General features: G+C 45.9%; 2 protein-coding genes and 1 long non-coding RNA gene across 5 annotated transcripts in view; 2 read left to right on the forward strand and 1 right to left on the reverse strand.

Annotated features, from left to right (window-relative positions):
- Window positions 1-16974, reverse strand: part of LOC134428250 (uncharacterized) — a 39483-nt gene extending 22509 nt beyond the window's left edge. Inside the window, exons 1-3 of one of the 3 annotated variants that reach the window (XR_010030357.1) lie at window positions 16355-16974; window positions 14749-14842; window positions 3837-4385 (exon numbers count right to left, since the gene is read on the reverse strand). This is a non-coding gene — a long non-coding RNA (uncharacterized LOC134428250). Of the gene's footprint in view, window positions 1-3836; window positions 4386-13377; window positions 14472-14748; window positions 14843-16354 lie in introns of those variants that run through there. The other 2 variants (XR_010030358.1, XR_010030359.1) reach the window with 2 other exon arrangements.
- LOC134428249 (ficolin-1-like) lies at window positions 3194-13393 on the forward strand. The gene is made up of 9 exons (XM_063174793.1): window positions 3194-3341; window positions 4146-4259; window positions 4996-5049; window positions 6901-6936; window positions 8136-8171; window positions 9969-10096; window positions 10482-10623; window positions 11160-11294; window positions 12166-13393. The coding sequence occupies exons 1-9, from the start codon at window positions 3263-3265 to the stop codon at window positions 12411-12413; spliced, it is 972 nt and encodes a 323-aa protein (XP_063030863.1). The 5' UTR covers window positions 3194-3262; the 3' UTR covers window positions 12414-13393.
- A 61-nt stretch (window positions 16975-17035) lies between the features above and the next one.
- The window catches only part of DPP7 (dipeptidyl peptidase 7), a 44123-nt gene continuing 36812 nt past the window's right edge, over window positions 17036-24346 (forward strand). The window contains exons 1-2 of the mRNA XM_063174789.1: window positions 17036-17138; window positions 17443-17556. Of these exons, the coding sequence (XP_063030859.1) occupies window positions 17051-17138; window positions 17443-17556 (202 nt within the window). The 5' untranslated portion in view covers window positions 17036-17050. The remainder of the gene's footprint in view (window positions 17139-17442; window positions 17557-24346) is intronic.

Genomic DNA, 24346 nt, shown 5'->3' on the forward strand with positions numbered 1-24346 from the left:
GTACTTATACTGTGCCACATAATATTACTTCTTTATACACAATCTGTCTTCTCAAATAAGCAGAAATCTAACAGCATCTAGGTTGGCAGTGATGATGTGAAGCTTATGGGTAGAACTGGGCACTGAGAAAGGTATTAAAGCTGAAACAGAAATGTTCATTATGCATTTATGTAACTACTAGGTCTGTGCAGGTTTTGTTGCTCTTTCAGAGACATTGCAATCAATTGAATGGTCTGTCTTTGTGCTTTCTGTCAAGAAATCAAGGTGGACTTGTAATTGAGAATACAGACTGTTAAAACAATGAAGGTAGGAGATTATGGTTTTTTTGCAGTTGTTTTTGATAGGCTTTCTCTGTACAAAAAATAAATAAGAAGGTGCTCTCCTCCTTCTAGAAGAAATTCAGAAAGTGTCTCTGGAGATCTGAAGTCCATATCTTAGCTGACAAAGTAGGTATCATTGTCTCTGAGCTGCCTGAGCTAAATCAAGAGTGAGGCATGATAGCAGTGGGATAGCAAGGGATCAGGCAAGGATCATCAAAAAAGGGACTTGGGAGTAGATTAAAACCCCACATCCTAAGATTAAAGCAGAGGCTGAATGGACCCAGTTTGTTGCCCTGCAAGGCCTTTGGGTGAATTGGGGTTACACTGAAGTTGAGGGAAATGCTGGTTTAGAAAAGACATGATTACGTGCACATGGCTTGCTATTAAAGTTGCATGTTAGAGCTCTGGAACCTTATGCATGAGAGGGAGAAACCCAGCATATGGGAATCATAGGTGAGTGAGTTTGTGGTTTTGAAAAGGTGTGTATGTCTTGGTTCATAGCATGCCAGTGCTAAAGAGCTATCATAAGGCCACATATTACATATCACAATGCAGCTGGAAGTTGCTTTTCTGATGGGTGGGTAGGTTTAGAAAAGAAGCTGAGAGTTACCTTATTTTGAGCTATCTTCTCTACCTTGAAGCATCTGGAAAACTAAATTTCAATAATTTGTATTTTGAAATTTATGTGTTCAGGAGTTTCCTACAAAATAGCAGCACTGAGGGGAAAAAATTAAAATGTTTTGGAAATAGAACATCATATTTTCAAAATCACGTTTCTTCTTTGGTAGTGTTGTAAAATGTGGAATATATCAAGATTATCTGAAGTCAGGATGTTCTTTGATCTAAGATCTTTGTATGCTTTCAAGCCTAATCAGCCCTCTGCAACCTTCATTGGGTACTGGCATGAGGAAAGGCAATTAAGGACATATTGATCTCTGCGCCAATTTCAAAATCTACCCCCAGGAGTCTGACCTACTTTGGACTAAGCTTGTTCATTGGCAGTCTCCTCCCTGCTCCCAAAAGTAGCCGCGTCAACAAGGACACTGCTGCTTTCCCAGATGAAAGTGGGGAGATATTGATGTCCCCCAGGTTGGATGGAGCTCACAGCTGGTTACACTTAGGGGGATGCATCAGTGCTGGGCAGATACATCACAGCTGTTTTCATAACATACGTTCTCAGCCCAACCCAGACCTGCAACCTGCTAATAGAGTACCTGGAAAAAGCAGGGCAAACATTTTTAATCTATTTTTAGATCTGTCAAGACAGATCTAGCCTGGAGTCCTAGAGAGACTGTAATTATGGGGTAATATGTAAGGTCTTTGCTTTTTGGAGTAATTTACAAAAGGGAAACAGATGAAGGCAGCAGCTTTTGCCTCCAAGTTGAAACAAGGTATTGCAGATGTTTCCACAAAGAGAGGAGAGGCACTGGGCAGGAGAAGGCTTCTCAGTGCAGGGGGCTGGCTCTACATCACTTCCACCTGCCCCGTACTCCAGACACCAATCCACTGCAGATGGACAGCACAGGCTGTACAGATGAGAAAAGAGAGGTGTACAGCTCCCATTCACCCTAGACTGTCCTGCATGGATCTCTCTCTCCCTAGCACCTGCCAATCCTTTTTCTATTTCCTTCTGGGAGGCTTTCTCCTGAAGGAAGAAAGGATCTGATCTCATTTTGCCCCAAGAACTGCAACACACCAGCTGCCACAATTGAGATGCTCTTTCTCAGGTAAAGCAAAACCCAAACTTGAATGCAGACCATTTTGCCCCAATTCCTCTGATTTTCTTGCAGTTTTTCCAGATGGGAGAACGACTGTCAGAATTGTTTCTTAGGAATTAAAATGACTGCAACATCTACTGGATTATTATTTTATATTATTACATATATGAATAAGAATATGCATATGAGTGTATATCTGGGCTATATGGGGGATGCTGAATTTAAATGGCAATCAAATACTTACTTCTCCCTCACCTTCTTCCATTTGCCTAGCATCAAACTGTCATGTATCATTGGAAGTTGGGCTGTTAGAAGCACCTTATGACAGAAGTGCTTGAGGGGGAGCTGTGTTCTGCCTCTGATATCCTGGGAAAAATCTCCAATAAATCAGTCTCCTCTGAACTGGGATGTAACAATAAGGAGGAAAAACTTAAGTTCTGCCCTCTACTAAAATTCATAAACTTTACAGGCTCTGGGTCTGAAAATAATATGATGAAGCAGACTGGATCTAGTAACACTGCCAGAAATGAGCAAAGCACAGGGTGAAAGAAACCAGAAATCCTGCTCACTAATACAATGGACAGGTGGGGGGGGGGGGGGGGGGCGGGGGGGAATCAAACATGCTCTGTCTACCTACCCTTGCCTGAGTTTGAACTCTGTCATTCATGAATCATGTACAAATGGAAGCTTGAAGGGCAAGAAGTGGTGCTGGGCTGACAGACAGGAAGAGTACTGGAATGTGATCCAGGCTGTGTAGCCTCTCTCTGCCACTGGCCTCAGCTGACTTTGGGCTTTTGATTCCCAGTGCCTCAGTTTTCCCATCTACACAGTAAATTCTGCTCTTCATAGAGGGCTACTAGCAGGGAGGATGAGGGGAGCTGTCTACACTTAGGTAAATATGGTTTTGCTGGTTCATTTTATCTAAAATAGAAATACAATATGATAAGGGAAAGGCATCCGAAATTTACTGAGGACGGAGGTGAGGCAGGCCGGGGCAGTGAGGCAAGAACTTTTCCATCCCAACCCCAGACTTTTGGAAAGTAGCTTATCTGCGAAATAACTTGAGACTCAGCCAGGCCCCAGACCTGAGAGCAGCCAGTGGGCAAGTACAGAGGTGGAGCCTGCACTGAGGCTGTTTGTTAGATATAAAATGCTTGGATGGGTCAGTGCTGACCACAGCACCCGGGAAGTGGCTGAGGGGAGCTGTGCAGAGCAGCACTGGCCATGGGGACAGTGGCCCCAGTCCTTTTGGTACTGCTCAGCCTAAGAGTGACTATTTGTGATGCTGAGGACACCTGCTCAGGTGAGTAAACCACAAACCTTACTGCTGTCTCACTGAGACAGCCTGTTTCATCTCTCCTGATAAGAGAAAGAGGTTGGGAAGGGAGAGGGGAGGGGGGAGAAGTAGCATATGTTTTTTTTCCTTCTATGCTTTTTTAAATTCGGCTGCCAGTGGGAGGAGAGTAAGGGGAGACTGAAGTCTCAGCAGCAGCTGTTTAAGAAAGCTACTGGCTCCAATTAGTGATGTAACATCGTTCCCTGACCAGTGGGGTGTCTAGGAACAGACAGTCTTCAGTGAAGTTTTCCTCCCCAGTTTGGATTTTTTTCAGTAGGTCCTCCGTGCAGTTACCAAAGGATACAGAACAAGACAAAGGATCCATCTGGGGATGCTGCGCAGCACAGCGTTCTCACTGTATTCCCCAAGAAGGCCTGGGGCAATTTCAAACAGGCCTGCCATCAGGAAATTCAGAAGAACTCTTACCCTTACTGCCCACAGATCCACCAGTGACACTTAGTCTGCTATGAATACCCCATTGGGGCACCTCTCAGTTTATGTTTTATTAACTACAGTATATTTGTCATGCATGCAATGTCATATTTATCAGCCTCCTCTCCTACTGAACTCCCCTGAAGCCAGAGAGATGCAGAGTCTGGCTCCTCTAATATGTGAGATCCTCACTGCCATCTGTCAATCCATTCAACACCCTGATACTTCCATACTCAGTGCTTTTGATTATACTGTTCCTCAACTTCAATTGATTTGGATTCCTCTCCAAGACATTTCAGAGCCTTAATAATCTTCACAAAGACTGTCTTCATTTCTCAGAGGTGAGAATAGTGGGACTGCGTGACGCTGACCGACTTGCCATTCTTCAAGGATGTCCAGGGATCCCAGGTGTCTCTGGCCCAAAAGGAGAAGCAGGTCTCCCAGGAACAAAAGGTGAGGCCCCCAAAACCAGTGATGAGCACTGTGAGATGAGATGGTTTTGTTCCTTTGCATAGGAGAAGCAAGCTGAGGCTGGAGCAGTAGCTGGCCTGGCACTGGCTGCTGTGAGGAACTGGAGAACTGGAGACAAAAACACCCCAATTAAACACATGCTGGTACACATGGAGTGACCTGTTTCTTCCTTAAGTCCTGTCACAAATCTGATGTGATCTTGGGGTGTGAAGCGTCTTATTAGTTTCTTCTACAGAAAATCATCCATTTATTTTTTGGGTCTGTATTCAAGAGTCTGGGTGGGAGGGAGGCTGAAATCTCCTGCCTGTTTTTTTGGGGAACAGTGTGGGAAATGTACTGGCAACCTCTATTCCAGGGAGCAAGGGAGATGGGGCTCCTTCAGAGCTTTCATAGCCAACTCACAGAGAAGGTCAATCATGTCAGCTGAGTGAGATGACCTACCATAGCAAAATCCATAGACTGGCTCCACGATGTATCAAAGCTCATAAGAATTCATATGTGAATTGCAAATTTAGACTTTGAATGGCAGTACCAGTATAGTAAGGCTTCAATAGAAAAACAGGAGTAAGGTAAAAGAGTAAAACCAGGTTACAAGACTGAATCTGATTACCTCAGCTCCCCCATTTCTGTGAAAGGCAAGGCCCAGTTGCCCAGGCTTCTGTGACTCCCCGCTCTGGTCAGTTTGTAACATGCACATAAAAAATGAGTCTCTTTGCAGGAGAAACGGGAGACCAGGGATTCCCTGGGAAAGCAGGACCACCTGGTGCAAAAGGTAATGTACAACATATGCAGCTCTAATCTGTAAATGCCCCCAAGCTCAGGACATATATTAGGAGATTGGGTCTACAGAGATGAACTGCAGGACTGGCCATAGGCTAAGAAACGGTGCTGAAGTAGCTTAGGAAAAGCCTGATTTGGGGTATGGCTCTTGCATGGAGTGAACACCAGAAACAGTGTCCTTGAGTGTCCCGGACCACAACACAGAAGACACCACTCTTCTCAGAATTTCTCATTGACCCTAAAATCAGACCTCTCCCCATTCCCCATTCCTACCCTAACCTGCCCCCAGCACAGCAAGCCTGCCCAAATGCCTCCCAGCCCTGAGGAGCTTTGGAGCTCTCCATGGAGCTTCAGCCCAGAGGCCTGATGCAGAGGCACTATGCCGAGTGCTTGTTCTGCCAATTGACATGGGCAATTTAAAGAACATACCAGTGGAAAGAATGGTCTTATTTTACTATGAATATAGAGGTAACACAAAAGTTAAATAATACATTCAATAAAACTATATGCTTGGCTTTGGCAACAAGCAAAAAATTAGCAAGGTAATGCACCTAATCATTACTATACAAGAGGCAGGATAGTGATTTAGAAGGATACATCACTAATTGCCTAAATACTTTAACATCATCCAGTCGCTGGGGAGCCCTGTTTCACAGGAAGGGCAACCCTTCCTGGCAACTGGGGAAATCCTACATGCTGTAGGAGATCCCATAGGTGAGGTCTCTGGATTTCCCCTGAAAGGGAGTCCAGTGTTTACAGGCCTAAATGAGCAAGCCAAAGTGACTTGATTTTATTTTTAGCTCAGGAATGCCCGAATCTGATGGCATGCTTTCCACTTAGCCAGGGCCCGTGCTCAGCCAGAGCCCAGGTCTTGGCTGGGAGGGTTTTCCCCTAAAATACCTTACAAACAAGCCTCTCAGTTGGAAAATTTTCTTAAAATGATACATTTCTTGCAGATAGCTACAGAAGGTTATAAACAGTTAGCATAAGCATCTTTGTCATCTATTTTTAGGTAAATAATACTGATGGTGTTAGTCACACAATATTCACGATTCATCTTGTAAGTCTACTCTGGCTCAGCCCTGCTCAGGCCTAGGCATATCATTGCTTTCAGCAGCCTTCAGCCTTCCACTCGGTGTGCAGTGCCCACTTGACCACAAGAACGAGATCAAACAATGGCACAGGATGAGGTTTCCTTTGTAATGGGATGAACCCCTGAAGAGGACAATTATTGAGAAACTGGCTTTCACTGCCCAGGCCTGCTTAGGACCTTCAGCAGGAATGTGCTGCAAATACTGGAAAAGTGTCTCTACTAAAGGATCTAGCACAAGGGAACTTGTGTAGGGACTGAGCAGCACTGACTAACTAAAGGGAAGACGTCCCTTTTTACATGCTGAATATGAAGCTATTTCCTGGCCAAAAGCACCCAAGACTTGAACTGAAATGCCAGCAGGAGATGGACAAAACCACTGAAAACCCTGACAAACCCTATTGATCAAAATCTTTTAAGTGCCTGACTGTAAAGAGAAAGCCCCCACAAAAAAATCACTGAAATGGAACTGTGAAGCCCCATACATTCCAAGAGATGGAGAAGCAGCTCTCTCTCCTCTATATCCTGCTCTTCTTGCTGTTCCTGGGAGATACTGCTGATCAAGAGAACAGCCAGGCTGAGGCAGCAGCACCACCTGGGACACTCCTCCAAGCACTGTAGCTTTGCACCTCTTGACAGCCTCTCTCGTACATTTGAGACATATTGAGGGGCTGGAGCAGCCATTTGTAGAGGCACAGTAATTCATTAGCATTGGATAGTCTGTGATGAGCATTTTCCTCTCATATTTTGTAGGAGCAGCTGGAGAGCCTGGCTTCCCAGGACTGAAAGGTAAATCACGCTGTGCTGAATTTATCATGTGAGCTACTTTGTAAACTTCTACCCTGTGCTGTTCTCCTACATCAGATGAGAGCAGTTACAGAGACTGGATGGGGCTGTTTGCTGACAGTTATACCTCATCGTAGGCTCTGCCCTGGTGCAGGTGCTGTGGGTAGTCCTGCTCCCAAACCAGATGTTCAGTAACAGGTGCTGTTCTTAACTCAGGCAGCTGGTGCTGCCACCTGGCACCATCAGCTGCAGAAGCCACAGGGCTGAGGGACCAGCCAGATTTGCGCAGAGCTCTTAATATTCTCATGCTATGGCAAAATGCAGAGGCTCAAAAGAAATTCAGTTGCTGCTAGTGCCAGAGGAACATGTCTCTACCAGCACTAGCAATAAGGTATTAGGGAAACATGGGTTTTTTCCCTTATGCCATCATCCTGCATGTGATGGCCACAGGCACCCACCACTGAGCACAAATCTGCACTGTGGCCTCCCCCTCTGGAATTTGGCTGGCAATCACGGGGTCCAACACCACTGGTCTGGCAGATGGTTCTAGTGCTCCAGTTGTCACTGCTGCTCCCAAACCACTGGCTGAAGCCCTGTACCAGCAGCAGCCATTCCCCTGATGGGACTTACAACTTGCCTTTCCAAGGTGCATTGCTTCCTCCTTCCCACATTCACCCACTCCTATCCCACATGTCCTAGCCCAGTGGGATTCACTGGCACAAACTGCTGGTAGACAGCTCCATGGGCTGCACAGCAGCAAGCAGAGCAGAGCAGCTGGGTCCAACAGGGACACGTCCTGTGTCAGTCTCACCATTTGGACCTCTAAGCCCTAAAACAGATGCCAGCAGGAACTACATCATGCCGGGTCCAACAGGCCAAGAGAGGCAAGGCTGCCACTCCTTGTGCATAAATTGATATTGGCTTCCCACGTGCCTCTCTGTGCTTTACTAGGTCTGTGCAGATAGGCTGGTGGGTCTCCTCTGGTGGGCCTGGCAGCAGCCAGGACAGCTTATACTGAGCAACCCTTCCTGCCTGCTTTCTCTATGCCTTTCATTTGCTTGGTGCAGATGAGCCAATCACTTCCTGTAACATAACAGCTTTCCAGTGCAGCAGGATTTGTCTTGGCAAATCTCAAGTACTGGGGAAGGGGAATGCTGGGTGTGGAAGGTGGAGAGCAATTGATGGTGTTGTTTATCCAACAGGAACAAAAGGAGAGCCTGGATTTCCAGAAATATGGGGTAAGTTTCATCCTAGGTCTTCACGACACCGGTCAGCTCTGCAGAGTGGATGGTGGTGGACTACCTGCACCAGAAGTCAGGACAGGATAGGAATAGAAATGAGTTCAGAGTGACATTGAAGAATGGAATAAGGAAATATCACTGTTATCTTTGCGTCTCACAGACACATGCAGCTTCTGTGGGTCTACTCTGTACTCCAGCCATGCTGGGAAAGTCAGGTCCTCTGAGCACTACTTAAATGTCCTGTCCTCCATGTGTCCTGGAGGAGGTCGATTTTTTAGAGACTTGGTGTCCTGATTTCTAAGATGAAACCACTGCAAACACCTGTATGGACATGTGGCTACTTCAAAGGCAATTATACTCCTGCACTTGCAGTGACACCTTTGGTACTTGCGGAGTTCATACGTGTGATAGTGCTCAGACTAACTTATTCACTGGAAGAAAAAAAGAAAAATAAAAGAAACAATTTTCAGTTGCCCCATCTGGCTCTGTCTCCATGAACTAAAGTTCAAGGACAGCTACAACCCGCTCTGGCTACAGCTGGGTGCTCTAGGGCCACAATAAAGGCTCAGACAGATCAGAGCTGCTGTAACACCTGACAGATTGGGATGCCACTGAACTGGTTCCTTGCTGCCCCAGACATTTCTCTGGGCATGTAAAAGATTTGACTAATAGGAAGGAAAAGGCCAAGTCCAGGACCATCTCCCTCCTAAGAGAGCAGGGTACCCTGCCTGGTACAGCTGTGTACACATGTATCACACACAGCACACTGGGACACATGCACCACCAGCACCACCATCTCTGGTCATCCTCCCAGGCTTTCCCTAAAACAACTACTCACGCAGCTGTAGGTTGGGATGTCTGACAGGGACAATTCAGTCTCCTGTGAATCTGAACTTCTGTCAGCAGGTATGGTTTTGGGGAGGGAAAAAAGTATACATAAGATGCATATACATGCGCACACACACACACACACACATATATATAAAGGTACATATTCAAAAGCACTTTGTTTCTTGGGGAGACCTCAGTGTGGCCTTCTAATACTTAGGGGGTGCTTATAAAAAAGCTGGAGAGTGATTTTTTTGCAAGGACAGTGATAGGACACTGTCACTGTGTGATTTACAGAACGATTTAGAGCCAAAAGAGGAGAGATTTAGATTAGATATTAGGAGATGATTCTTTACTCAGAAGGTGGTAAGACCTTAGCACAGGTTGGCCAGAGAAGCTGCAGCTGCCCATCCCTGGAAGTGTCCAAGGCCAGGTTTGGATGAGATTTGGAGCAACCTAGTGGAAGATGTCCCCGCCCATGGTAGGGGGGGGCAATGAGATGAGCTTTAATGTTCCTTCCAACCCATTCTGGAAGTGATTCTATGATTCAATCCATAAAGGATGAGCTGAACACTGTTCACTGCCTCACAGGTAACACTGTCCTGTGTGACTAATTTATTTGCTGTCCACTGCCCACCCACTCTCTGTGCCCTGCATACATTCTGGAGCTGGGACAAATTTCTGGATCATGAGTTTGTCATCTTTTTCAGTGCAGCTCCATCATACAGATCATTGCAGATGAGAGGAGTCTCAGCACCTTAGACCATCTTTTTTTGAAGGTGCCCATCTCCCTGGCAACATATGGGCCCAGAAGCCATGGCAGAGTTTGGCTCCCAGCAGCTCTGCATTAAGGTCCTGCAGAGAGCCAGATAGGTGGTGAAGGGCTCAAAGGCTCAAGGCTGGTGTGCTCCTGTGAACCGTAAATACATTATAACTCTTTGGACTTGATCTGTTTGATTTGCACAGAACCGGAGAACTGCCAAGAACTGTTGGCCAAAGGGAAGATTTTCAGTGGCTGGTACACAATCTACCCCCAAGACTGCAATGCCACCACCGTCTTCTGTGACATGGACACGGATGGTGGGGGATGGATTGTGAGTAGGATGAGGAGAGGGAGGTTTACATGTTCCTATATTGATTCTTGTTAAGGCTGCAAAGGATGGCTCAAAAATAGAAACACAGCTGAAGTTCACACCTGCAAGCCAGAGTGAATCCCTCTGGACACAGGGGATTCCCCCAAGACTTGTCTCTGGAAGCAGGCTGAGTGCCACTAACCCACTCTCTGATTAAATCAGCAAATCATTTCCTTTTCATTTCCAAGGGCATATGGAAGAGACCATTGAGCAAGGGATTCTTGTGGGGTTTGCTCCCCAGACACCTACAAGAGTGTCCTGATGCAGGGGAAGCATTCACCATGGTGGGTGTGTCCCCCAGGCACTGTGGATGCTTTTGAGTGAGGGATGGGCTGGTGGGGCTGAGGGTCTCTTTCAGGTTTTTCAGAGGCGCTGGGATGGATCAGTGAACTTCTTGCGAGATTGGGATTCATACAAACGAGGCTTTGGCAACCAGCTGACGGAGTTCTGGATGGGGAATGACAACATCCACTTCCTCACCTCTCTGGGTAAGGTCTGCCTCTGTCCCAGGCTGGGGCCATGAGAGTCCAACCCCTATACCAAACTGGGTCATTGCCGACCTCTGAGTTTCTCATATTCATCTGAGGTCCCCATTGTTAATCCCAAGCAGGATGCAGGCTCTTGCAGCCTACTGCACACTGGAAACTGCACTCTAAAAAAAAAGCAAAACTAGAAATCAGGGAAGAGAATGAACTAGCTGCATGATCTACCCTGGAGACAGGCCAACACATCTTCCTACTAGGACTGTTTGTGATGGCATCATCTGGTCCATACACAACCTCGGAGTTACAGCTGTGTGCAGGACCCCTGCCCATGACCACCCAATATCATATCTGAAAAGGTGCTTCCCTAGAAAACCATCAAAGGTATAGGAGGCTCTGCAGGAATTTTAAGGAAATCAAAATGTCTCAGGTAGTGGCAGCTCCTCTCAAGTTAGCTCATAGCACCTTAAACCCTCCACTCTGAAATCCAGTTGTATACTCACCATCTGCCCTGCACCACTGCTGTCCATCTTCTCTTCTAGGACCCTGTGAACTCCGTGTTGACCTCAGAGACTTTGAGAACAACTACTATTTTGTCAAGTATGCTTCATTCAGAGTTTTAGGAGAGTCAGAGAAATACAGACTGATTCTAGGAGACTTCCTTGGTGGAAACGCTGGTAAGTTTGAGGCAGCTCACTGGGAAAGTCTGTTTCCTAGAGCATTTCAGAAGTGTTCAGCTTCTATGCAGAGATGTATTATGCACACTCCTTGTATCAGCTACATTTTGGGTCAGTTTTTTAAAACTGGCCATGGTACCTCAGGTACTGAGTGACCTCTAGGTACAGGGATGGAGGGGGACATGCATCACCCGAAGAAATGAGACTCAGAGCATTACCTTCAAGCCCAGCCCTATGGTTTAACTGCAAATGAGCCTGGTCCTGGGCAGCACCCCATCCAATTGACCTTTCCAAGAGCTCTGCATCAGCCAGGTCAAGGTCTGCTTTTGGTTACATTGGCAGGAGACATTTGCCCAGGTGGTCTAACATTTCCAGGGCTGGGGTGCTGTTCAATACCTGCAGCATCAGCACTCCATCCTCTTAATACCCGATTTTTATTATTTTTTTTTAAGTAAACAAATCTTCAAAATTCAATATCCATCATTCAGGAGTGAGTGAAACCAACACCTGAGAGAGCGGTGCTCTAGGTTTATGTGGCTGTGCACACTGCAACCCTGTCTGGTAATTCAGACCTGTGTATCTGCAGAGAACCTGAGCATTCCAAGAGAAGTGACATCTGTGTACCTGTGAAAAGAATCTGGCCCACTTGATTCACAGGCATAGATAAATTCTACCTTCATAGATGTGTTTTAGCAGAGCTAAGGATACTTTTGTCCAAGAAAAGGAGGAAAGAGAGCAAGAGAGCAGCAAGATTTATACAACCTGCCTTGCACCTGGCAAGGGCCACTGGTGCCCAGCAGGGGTGCACAGACACATCAGTGTCCTGTTTGTGATCCCTACTGCAGTAACCATGAACGTGTGTTCTCTGCAGGGGACTCCTTATCGTACCACAAGGACATGCCATTTTCAACAACAGATCACGACAATGACATGAGTTCCTTTAACTGTGCCACAGAATATAAGGGAGCGTGGTGGTACAATGACTGCCATTACTCCAACCTGAACGGGATGTACTGGATGGGTGCACATGGGAGCTATGCTGATGGCATCAACTGGAAGACAGGCAAAGAATACCACTACTCCTATAAGCAAACAGAAATGAAGTTCAGGCCAGTTTAACATGGTAACAGGGTGCCTGACTAGGTCCAAGAGGTGCCACTCACCCACCAACAGAAGACACAAAACAATGTTGCTTGGGGACAAAAATGGACCAGAAAGAGTATTACAGGTTGTCCCTTCTGCCTAGAGCAGGATTTTTGAAGCCAGAAGCGGTACTGGTTTGAGCTTCTGTAAGCACCAGATCCTGACCCTCTCTCATCCTGAGTACCTTCAGCAGCCCCACTGATGCAGACTGAGCCCAAGTACCTTCTTCTGAAAAGTGTGTTATCTTGATTTAAAGACCAGGTGATGAGTGGAGCCAGTGCACCTCAGTAAAGCTCTCTGATATTACTACCCTAAATGGTAATTACTGCTAATCTCCAGTATAATCCATGTATATGAAGACTCCAATTTGCATGCAGCCTCTTTCTATTGGACCCAAGAGCCATCCAAAAGGCACTGAATTCCTGACCTGTCCCACTCTCCCCGCAGGCTGTGATGGAGCCACAACATAGAACAGCATGGAAAAGACTGAGCTTCCAGCACAGTGTGTAGGAATCCACGAAATCAGAGGGTTTTGGGAAAGCTGCAAAAGGCAGGCCTCAGAGACAGCAGAACTGTGATTAGAGCTAAGCAGTAGCCATGAGATAGGTCAGCAGAAAAATTATTTAAAAAGTAGAAAAGCAAGGACAAATAGAACAATGGTCTGTGTATTAACGCTTGTCTAGAATAACTCCCTAAGCTACAGAAAAGTTTATCTAGCAAGATATTAGGAAGTTTGAAGCTTAATAATGGAGCTCTGTGCATTGTGTTTTAATGCTTACAAGTAGGTATTGTATTCAAAATAAGCAAGCATTGTTTTAACCAAAGGTACGTGTACTTATAGGTTGGATAGAACTACTGTCAATGAGCTTTTGCTTTGTGTGATTGGTCAAAAAACTTCTAAAGTTGTAACACTAAGTTCTTGGTCTGCTGCTTGGGATGTGAGCTGCTGGCATCTTCCTACTGTCATAACCATGTAATGAGATTGATGCTGAAAAATAAAACAGCTCAAGGCATGGTCCACAGCAGTCCCGTCCCGTTTGTGATTTGTACACATACCCCTGGCCAGCGATACAGTGCTGTCAGCACTACCAGTTTCCCATTTCTTTCCCAACATGTTCCGGGACCTCAGGTGGGACCCCAGCTCCTGGAACCAGAGCAGAGTTGCTCAGCACTTCCCACCAGGACACAGCTGCAGCTGGGCCCAGAGCAAGCTTTAGCCATTCTTCCAGGGCATGTTTCTAGATCTCATTAGTTGCTGTGGACCAAGAGCTGTATGCAAAACAGTCTGTTCAACATCATGTGTCGTACCAAGACACTATAGCAGTGTCAAGCCTTGCACGTGTTCATCATGTACAGTGCCAGTACCTTCCACTTCATCTTGTTTCCAGCAGCGTTTGAGAGTGGCCTGTCTGCTGGTGGGTGGACACAGTTCACCTGGTTCATGTATTATATTTGACTATCAGCAGAACTGGGTCTCTTCTTCTTGCACTTATGCTGCTGGACTCCTCGCCACAGCTGACAGAGGAGAGCCAAGCGCTAACTCTTCACTGCAGGGATAAACAGAGACAGCAGAAATAGAATATTTCTTTGTGTTATGTTTCTAATGATCCCAGGTTTATTTCACTGTATATTGCACAGATATGTAGGAAGGGCAGCTCCAGCCCTACAAGACAGAATCCAAACCTTGTGGGTGAGAAAAGTGAGAAGGTCACTCAGCCTGCCACAGCAGGTCAACAGTGCGCTAAGAAATAAACCTGAGGGTTTGCATCTCCCCATGCACTCCTGTCTCAGTTTACTTCTTTTCAGTCGCACAAGAAAGAGTGTGTCTGAGCAGAGAAGTGCACACTGAAAGCCCCATAGTTACCTCTCCCTCTCCAGGAGCTCTGTCTTGTTTTTCTGCTACTCCCAATAAGATTCACATGCCCTCACCAGTACCAAGGTCCAAGAATATTCCGCTGTATCTCGCCCATCTGCTGCTGATGCTGTCTTCCAGGAGTAGCTTCTCAGAGGTGCAAGGTACTACCAGAGACTACTCTGCAGAGATGTATAAGCAGGTGCTGATATACTCCGCTATACACTAGCTAAAAGTGCTAAATACCCTTTCTCTGCTCGCCTCTAGCTTCTCCTCTTACTACACAGAAACCTTCAATGTTTAAATATTGCTTGTAAAGGACACTGATGAGACTTTAAACAGACTACTTACTACACAGAAATAAAAGAACTACTAGTAGATAAAATAGAGTGCACGATAAAGGTAACTGTATTACATCTAGTGAAGAAATAGTACACATTAAGATTCAGTGTCATTTACCACTAAATGGATGGAGTGTTGAGGGTTTCTTGCAGGACAAAGGATATATATGCACAATCCAGTCTTCGTAGAAACTGAGTAAGGTCACAATGCCCTTGAAGAACACAAAAGAAGAACGCACTCAGCGGCAGACAGTTCAGGATGTAAAGGCAGACAAGAAAATCGCAGCGAGACTCATGAAGATGAAACACTAACTGAAATTAACTGAAAGCTTAAAACACATGCACAGAAGGATTTAACCAATCATGTATTAGCTTGAGGCGTGAAAAATAGAACACAGTATAAATATAGCTTGCTTTTTGCAATAAATCGGCTTCACATGATCACATTGATCACGGTGTGATGTCCCTTTCCTGATCCTCCGCAATCATGGAGTACACATCAAATTCTTCCTCTCAATTCCCAGGAAAGTAACCATGGAATTTGTGTCCAAACTCCAGAGAAGTTCCTGCATATTTCCAGAAACTTCCAAGAAGTTTCTACCTCCACGAAAATTTGTGTAGCTTTTATAGTTGTAAAAGTAGTGTCTTCAGTCAAGAATTTCTAGCTTATCTCCCCACGTTTGTTCTCACATCCAGTTGTTTATTGGGAGTTTTGCTTCTGGTGCCAGAGAGAGAAATAACACTTCTCGGTGCAGTGTAGCCCTAGCTTCCTGCTGAGCAGTGCAGTCACATCACTCCTCAGTGAACTGCCACATCACTGTTACAGAGCCTTCAAACCTGACTTCCTGAAGAATCTTTTTGGGAGGCTGGTGCTGTAACACCACTTTGTGCAGTTTTTGACAAGCCTGCACATGGATTTATGTTACCGCTTGGTCACGTGGCTGGCACAAACCTGCATGATGCCTCCCAAACACAAGGCTCAGCGCTGTGCCACTACCAGCTCCCCGCACTCCACAGGAACATGGTTTCTCTGTCCCTCCAGTGCCATCATGCTGAGCTCTGGCTCAAGGCAGCAGCTAGCATGGCCCCAGAAACATCCACCCAGCACTTTACAGGAACAGCAACACCAAAAGACAAGGTCAAACTTTTCTCCTGATGTCCACCATGCCAAACCAAAGTTTCTCTCAGTCAGACATTGCAGCCTTTCTCATCATAATCTCACTGAAAGTGAAAGAAGTTGATAATAGGTAACTCATGTAAGCATGAGTTAACTATTAAGAGTTAGCAAATATTAAGCACAAGCCTAAGAAGCAGGACACACCTTAGCCTTGTCAAGATAAGACACAGAATGCACCTTGTCAAGGTAAGAGGAACAAAACCTATTAACAGCAGAAAACACTGAACCAGCCAGCAAAGGACGTGCATGCTTCAGAAAGAAAGCTTAAAAGTGCAAAGTGAGGAAGACTACCAGCCTTCATCAGAACAACCACTGAGGAAGACTCGGAGCCTTCTTCAGCGTGACCAACAGAGTACACTGTGCTTGCACGTCACATATGCTAATGATATTAATGATTTCCGAGAATAATTTGTATCACCACTCCAATCCCAAGGAATGTAATGAATATGCATGAAATTTAGCCATATATTGTGCTGTGTGAAAGTGCTGGGTGTGTTAGGAGGAGCACTCCCCCACGTACCCAGTGCCAAATAAAGCAAATACCCACCTCACTGAGTCAGTGTCTGAGGGGACTCAGCTCAGCATTGGAGTGAATCAAAACAAGAGAACTGTCCCATAGTGTTCTCCTGGGCTACACGAATTCTGCAACCCTGAAGAAATCCAGCTGTTGCTTGAAGGCATGGCCTCACCTTCCTCTGCTTCATCGGCCCCTGCCTTCTCTCCTGGGCTGGCACAGGCCTCTGCACGGACTCCCTTGTGAGCCAGACCCGAAGACCAATCCCTCATTAAATTAATTCAACGGAAGAAATGCATAGCTCCTTCTCAGCTGGCTCAGCTTCCTGGGCCTGCTTTTTACGCAACGGCACGAACCTGTGCCTGGGAGGGACTACAACAAACACCTGATGGGGGAGGAGAGGCCCCCTTCTCCTAGTTCTGACCTGAGCGTACACGGGATGGAGTGGCCAGGTAACCTTTACCAGAAGTACAAATTACAGAACTAACTTTCCATATCTGCCGCCTTTTTAGTCTCTGCAGTACACAGTGGCGCGGGCTCCTCCACCCCCAGGAGAGTAAGGAGGAGGAGGCGGCCCAGCCCGGCCCGGCCCGGCCCGCTGAGTAGTGAAGCCGCCGAGTCGAGCCGCCATAACAGGCCCGTGGCGCTCGCGTGGTCACGTGAAGGGACGCTGAGTCACCGCATGATCCCGAAGCGGTGGGTCACGTGACCGGTGCCTGAGCGGCTGCCATGGAATCGGTGCTGCTGCTCTCGGTCCTGCTGCTCTCGGTCCTGCTGCTGCTGCTCCCGCCGCTGCCGTCCGCCCGCGCCGCTCCCGGTGGGTGTTTCGAGCCGGACCCTTCTGCCTGTCACCCCTGCTCCTCGGGCCGGACCCGGCTGCCGGACTTCCACCTTCCCCAGCCAGAGCCCCGGCCCTCCCGTGAACAGGACCCTCTACTAGCTTTCCCAGGCCCTGGGCAGGACTCCGAACTAGTCTCGCTGGGCCGGAGCCCTCAGGCAGCCTGGAGAGCACCGAGAGGGTGCTCCGAGCTCCCCGGGTCCCAGTTCCCAGGCTGGGTTGTGCCGTACCGGGTGACCTCGCCTGTTGTCGGTTTCCCCTGTGCTCATGATGCCCCCTCCAGCTGCCCGGGTCGTGCGGCCCGGCCTGGAGGAGCGGCTCTTTCCGCAGGTGCGGGACCACTTCAGCTTCGAGACCTGCGGCAACGAGACCTTTCCGCAGCGGTACCTGGTGTCGGGTAGGTCCCGTGTGTGCTGTGGCTTCGGGGTGGATTCCTTTCTGCTAAAGTTTTGACTGCCTCTGTTCCGATGCAAAGCAGGAGCTAGAACACTGGGCAGCCAAGAGTCAGTGTTAACCACGGGCCAACCCTGTACGAGCCAGGCATTCCCCAGCATTGTCTATATCCTCCTTTTCTTTTTAATTCACTTTTTACAAAGGCATGTACCTATAGAACAAGGGGGCCTGGCTTTAAATTGAGAGTAGGCCTAGACTGCACATTCGAAAGGAATTCTTCCCTGTGAGGGTGGGGGAGGCCCTGGCACAGATTATGTAGAGGAGCTGTGGCTACCCCATCCCTAGAAGTGTCCAAGGCCAGGTTGGACAGGGTGTGGAGCACCCTGGGGTAGTGGAAGATGTCCCTGCCCCTGGCAGTGGGGTGGAACTGGATGAGCTTTAAGGTCCTTTCCAGCACAAACTGGTCTGGAATTTACTCCTTGCCTTCTGTTCTGGCTGCGTGGTGCAAAAGGGATTGTGGGGACTGACATCTCTGGAGCAAGAGTAGACTAGAAGCAGGAACTGTGTTAAGCTTGCACCAGAGCTGGCTCTGTGTGTGTGTCTTCAGTTGACGCCAGCATCTCTTACAAGTGCATGTAATCGAGTGTTCTGAATGTGTCAGGAAAAACAAATAGTGACTGAAATGTTGCACTCTGTACTGATCATTTTTAGGAGTAAAGGAGTAAAATGCAAATCACTAACCGAACTCTCTTGGGTTAGTGGTTTGCACTATTTAAACTTGTGCAACTGTAGATAGCTTAATCCATGTGAAACAATGAGCACTGCCAACAAGGAGCCAGCCGTGTCTCATTTTTGGGTCGCTGATAGTAAAAGAGAAAAGGCCTTTTTAAACAGCATGTGACTAAAAATACAGCAATTTTCATAACCAGTGTCCCATGTTTTTCAACCCTGCCTGTGCAGAGGAATTGGGGAGCAAATTGCAGGGAGAGAAGAAGGGCGGACTTGGGAATAGCAGCAGACGTGAGCACTGTCCAGCTTAGTGCCCACTTGCTGCTGTCTCCCAGCTGCATTGGGTCTTCAGATGCTCCAGCTTGCCTTCACATTGCCTGCTGCTCTGCAGCTTGTCCAGCACCTGTGCCAAGTTGTGTGTTTCACCAGGCATGAATTCATGGATCAGTTCAACCCAAAGATATGGATACACCACTGCATTTTGAGAGCATACCCAAGGCTGCGATATCACTAATTGGGTGGCCCTTTTTGAACAGAATGTTGGAATTACATGGTTTAAAGCATTGTGCAACTTCTATTTGTTTTCTTTTAAAGTGTTATGTTTTATCTATGAGTCCTGGCAGAGCTGAATAGGATTTGTGAGGAGTAAAATATTATCAGTGCAGTTCTGCTGGTTTATAGAGAGTTTATTACTCAAAATTCCCATGATTCCATTTCCCTGTACTGTTTTTTTGTACAATATGAGACTTTTCAGATTATCAGCAAGAAAACAAAAACTAATTTCACAACAGGGAATCTGATACTCTTGAGTTTAGCTAGCAATTCCCCAGGATTTCAGTCAAAAAATAGGTACCTTTCTAAGAAGCCCATCTGGTTTGGTTTAGGCTCCTGTGATGGTTGTTTACTCCAGGAGCCATGAAGCACATGAGAAGAGCCAGAGGAAAGAGAACACAGAGCACTCCAGTTACCTACCCAGCATCCAAAGCAAATGCATCACAGTCAGTTGGCCTCTTTGTTAATGAAGAGGAGCAGTTTCACTAATGAGAGGTTTCAAATCCCGTTTCAAGCCAAATGTGGCTTTGTCAGTTCTGTGCTGAGAATGCCAAGAATTAAATTTGGGCCTCTCTGTTCATGAAAACAGCCTCATGTGACAGCAACATCCATGGGACAACTGTTGTGCAGGGTCTCTTTCAATGATGTGTTGAAATCAACACTTAACTGATGGTCTGAGGTTTGTCATTGAAGAATACTATTTATTATCCCTCCTAATTCCTGTGCAGTTTATCACTAAGCTAAAATCAAATGTTTGTTAAAGTCAGCAAGCATTAGAGCAACTGTTTGTTAGATAAGCCAGTGTTAGCATCACAGCTCAGCTTGTCCTGCCAGACTCAATTTGCATTCAGTTATAAAGTGATCTGAGGATGAAGCACATTATTTTCATATATCATCATATATATACGCACACACATATGCATGTGTGTTACATATATAACATATATCAGCATATCCTGGGCTCCTCTCCACAGTGTGGGCAGCAGGTGTGTGGGGGGATTCTGTCCCTCTGCTCAGGTAGAGGGAGGCAATTCTACCGGGACCCCGCTAGTAGAACTGCCTCCAGGCCCAGGGACCTCAGCACAAGAAGGATGTGGAGCTGCTGGGGTGAGTCCAGAGGAAGCCCCAGTGATGATCAGAGAGCTTATGTAGCAGAGCATCTCACCCTCTCCCAAGAGCTTATCTGTCATTTGTTAGCCAGTCAGATAATTCAAACAGGACAAGCTGTGTTATTGTGTTTTGGGCCCATAGGTTCGCACTGGTCTGGTATTTCCCAACTGCCAATAGATACCTTACTGTTGACATGGGATCTGACAAGATAAGCTGGATTTTGACTGACGGATAGCTGTTCACTTTATAACTATAGAAGTCACCCCAAACTTTCACAAAACAGAAATCTGCTAAAATATATATATTTTCTGGAAATGTGTGGAGTTTCCCTGTCGCAGAATGAGGCCTTTGTCGGGGATGAGCCATTTGTCGGTGAGGGGAGACTCGGACACTCAATATGAGTGATAGCAGGTTCCATTTATTTAAGAGAGCATCAGACACTTATACAGCAAGTAATAAGCTTATGAATATTCTGTAAGCCAAGCGATCTATTGGTTAAACTATACCATCAACTTCTTCCTCATTCCTTTGGGCCTACATTCCCTATTTCCCATGTCTGCCTGTCCGCTTGTTATCATACCCAACTAGGCCCAAGGACACACTATCTTGCATTATCTTGCAGGTGCAGGACTTGGAATTAGCCACGGCCTTGTACTTTTCCAGTCTCTAGTCAGCTAAATTCCCAACATTTCCCCTGTTTTCTTTTGGAAGAAGCAAAGTTCTATGGGCTAACTGTGTCACACTCTTTGCAACACAAGAATAGGCAATTCTAACAACTATTACATTACAAGCAGTATTCTCAACTAGCAAGGTTTCTCTCTTACAAGGGATCTAAGCCAGGGAGATAAACTGAAAAGGCTATCGCTATTTATAGGATATGCTATACGACAGATACAAAAAGGATTCTGTGTGCTACAAGGCTCAAACAAAACTCAGGTGTGCCAGTACAACCTACAAAAATAAGCTAAAGGAGCAACATGTGCGCAGGTTTCATCTGTGTTGATTGTCTGGTAAGTTTGCTTTCCATCTTCAAACAGCAGATATACTTCAAACAGGAATGGCTCTACTCACAAATGCTTCTGATTGTCTCTTTTAACTAAAGTTTCTGTGATGTTCACGACAACACCTTGCACACAAGTCATAAAATAAACGCCTATCATAAAAGCATAAATCTATCTAACTTCACTTAAACTTAATAGCACTTAAACTTAACAGAAATTAAACTGAACAGCACTTAAACCTGTCGCAGACATTTTTTCATAGAAATCCTTTCTTTGGGATTTGTTCATCTTCTGAGAAGCTGAGGCCCCAGAAGAAGAATGTAAACAATTGTTATCGGCTGGTGTGGAATGTAACAGGTGCAGTGGTGATTGGGCTTCTGTGAGTGTTTGGATTTGCTGACCACTTAACAGGATAGTTTGTCCTTGCTTTCTGCTGGACACAGAACTTTGTTATTCATTCTTTTCTATGCTATTCTTAGCTTAGCAGCCTCTGCAACTTCTCTCCTTATTCTTTTTTGTATAGTTATAATGTATTATATATCATATATCAATAAATCCAGCCTTCTGATCATCAACTAAGATTCTTGTTCAAGATCAGCATTCTCGGCGGGTTGGGGGGTTGTTTTTTGGGGATTGTCCCATGGAGGCTGCCATCTCTGCCACCTCTCTTGCACCCTAGTGGCGGGGGGCAGGTGTGTCCCAAGAGCTCTGCGTTTGGTCCCCAGCCCAGTGGGAGCGATGCCATGGGGCGGATGGAAGATACACCTGATGCATTTGCATTGCAGGGGAAGAGGGCACAGATGGAGGAGACCATAGCTGGTTTGCTGTGGGAAACAAACATCTCCAGACCCCAGATGGAATTTCTGGGGAAGGCTTCTGTTCCCTCACTGCTGCTGGCATGCCTCAGTGGTTTTGGGAAAAGGAAGCATGTCACCACCCGTGCTGCCATTGTACTGGCAGCAGGGTGCAGGCCTGTGGGAATGCAGAGCCTGTTTCATGGGTTTGGCCTGGCCTGTTGGGCTCAGGAAGTTTCTGGGCTAGGGCCATCACTTGGCCTCCTGATGTTTCCGAGGGTTGTGATTTCTCCTACCGGTCCTGGCCCCCCTTTGTGGGCCAGTTTTGGGGTTCCTGGTCTGTTGAAGTGAAGGGGAGACGACCATCCTTTAATGCATCAAACTCCGATTTATTGATCGATCAGTCACTTTAAATAATAGTGTTAATGAACTTCATGCATATTCCAAAATCCAAGTTCACAATAGGCTAACAGAGAAAACTCTAACCACTCCTTTTGTTTTACAATACCTATAATTGTTTATTAAAAACAGAACCAGTGTTCCCACTGTGATATGAAAGGTTCCCAAAACTTCCATATCTGTTCCCAGGGTGCCATCTTTTCCCAGAGAGTGTGTTTTGCTTGTTATGGGAAGACTGTCTGAGAACCTTATTGTTTATAAAGTGATGCATGAGAGAGCCTAATTGTTTATAGAAATCAAGCCTGGAAACTGCTTTTGGAACTGCTTCGCAACTACCTTTTACTGTTCTCTCAACTGTATGCCTTCATGGCCTTTTTCTTTAAGCCACGCTTGAACTAAACTCTCCACATCTCCCCCGTCTTTTTCTTTTTGAGAAAGGAGGTTAGTTTGCCAGGTTTTCTCTATCATCCTACTAACCATTTTTTGGATACAACTACAGAAACAAGGTAAAATAAGTAAAAGCAATAAGAGTACACCTAATATCCCTATAGCATATATTACAAGGTTTCTTAGCCATGGTCCCAATCCTAAACTTTTAAGCCACTCATCAATTCCCAATCCTTCTTCTTCCTTAAGGCTGTTAAGCCCTAGCCGTAGCTCTTTTATCTTAGCATGAATAGATACAGAATGATCAGATAAATTCATGCAACACATCCCTTCAAACTCTTCACACCCATGGCCTTGTGCTAGCAGTAAGAAATCTATGGCAGCTCTATTTTGTAAAACAGCGTGATTAACACTCTGTACATCTGCAGTTAACATATCTAATATCTGTGATATCTTATTCAATTCACCCTTAGCCCAACACCCTATTTGCTTTGCTAAAGTCATTGCTTTGCTTGCAGCACCCCATGGTAGGAGAGCTGAAACCATCACTTGTTTAAATTTACTCCAGAACCATGGATCTCCTATTTGACTACAGTCTAAGTTATGTAAGCTGTGCCTTTACCTGCTTGTCTTATGACTTAGTTGCATTAATACAGATATATTAGGGTGGAATAATGATAACTTGCCTAAATAACAAGGTCCACCCTGCGGCTGGGCTGGTATTCCATTCCAGGCTCTATCTCCACAAATTAGAAATATCCCTGTGGGTAATTTCTTAGGTGTCATGATACTAGAGCCTTTACATTGGTTATAAAGCTGTTTGGACACTATGTCTGGGCTTAGAGATGAATCCAGAGTAGCCCATGTCTGTTTATGTTGATTCATCTTTTGAGAATTAGAGTAATCAAAGCTGAACCACCCACCATTGGAAGTGCTGGTCATGCTAGCGTTTGCACTTCCGAAAAGCTCCAACTCCTCAGGTGGGGAATGCAAAGGAGTATTAAGTGATTGAATTAGCAGGCATTGGCGGTAGCCGTCACTCTGACTGGCAGTATACCCTTTTTGTGCGGGCAATTTAATATTTACCATACTGCGCATACATAAGGCACGGTTATTAATAAGACTGCAGAATTCTTGAGGAGACCATACTGGAAGCCCTACCAAACACGTTCAAAATGGATTAGTAACTCCTCCAAGGCTGAGACAAAGCGATGACTGATTAATCTGTCTAGCAAGTGTTATCCATACATTATCTCTAGGTTGACTAAAATGTGTTACCTTTAATTCTTCAGCTACCAATACACCAAGCAATATAACAAAAGTAAACCTCATTTTTCTGTTTTTACTTTGACCTTCTTTTTCTTATCAGGTTTTAACCTTGCTGTTCCCGATACCTGAAGACCACACCTTTGTAACCTTCTAATGCAGTTATCTAATGCCTGATTGGGATCTCCTCTTATAGGCCCTACAACAGAATGTTGTGTTAAAGGTACCAGTTTTCTACACCTTACAGAGGCTATATATGATGCACTTTGAGCTTTAACTCTTTTCAAAATACACTGTACCTCCCACCGATAATAGGCCAAGATTTTCTGCTCATGAGATTCATAAAGGTCTAAAGCTGAGGCAGTGTTTAGCCCTGTCTCATTCCGTAGTGCCCACTCCCAATTATGTTCCCAGGTATGTCTATAATTACAGGTGTTACACCATAAACGAAAAAGTGACAACTGATCCACCCAAAAGGTCTTATCACAACCCCCACAACACAGTGCAACCCAAGCAGCACAATTTGGGCTGTGACATTCAAGGCAGTTCTCTTTTG

Source organism: Melospiza melodia, chromosome 22 (genome assembly GCF_035770615.1).
Source record: "Melospiza melodia melodia isolate bMelMel2 chromosome 22, bMelMel2.pri, whole genome shotgun sequence".
In the NCBI taxonomy this organism is placed as follows: Eukaryota; Metazoa; Chordata; class Aves; order Passeriformes; family Passerellidae; genus Melospiza; species Melospiza melodia.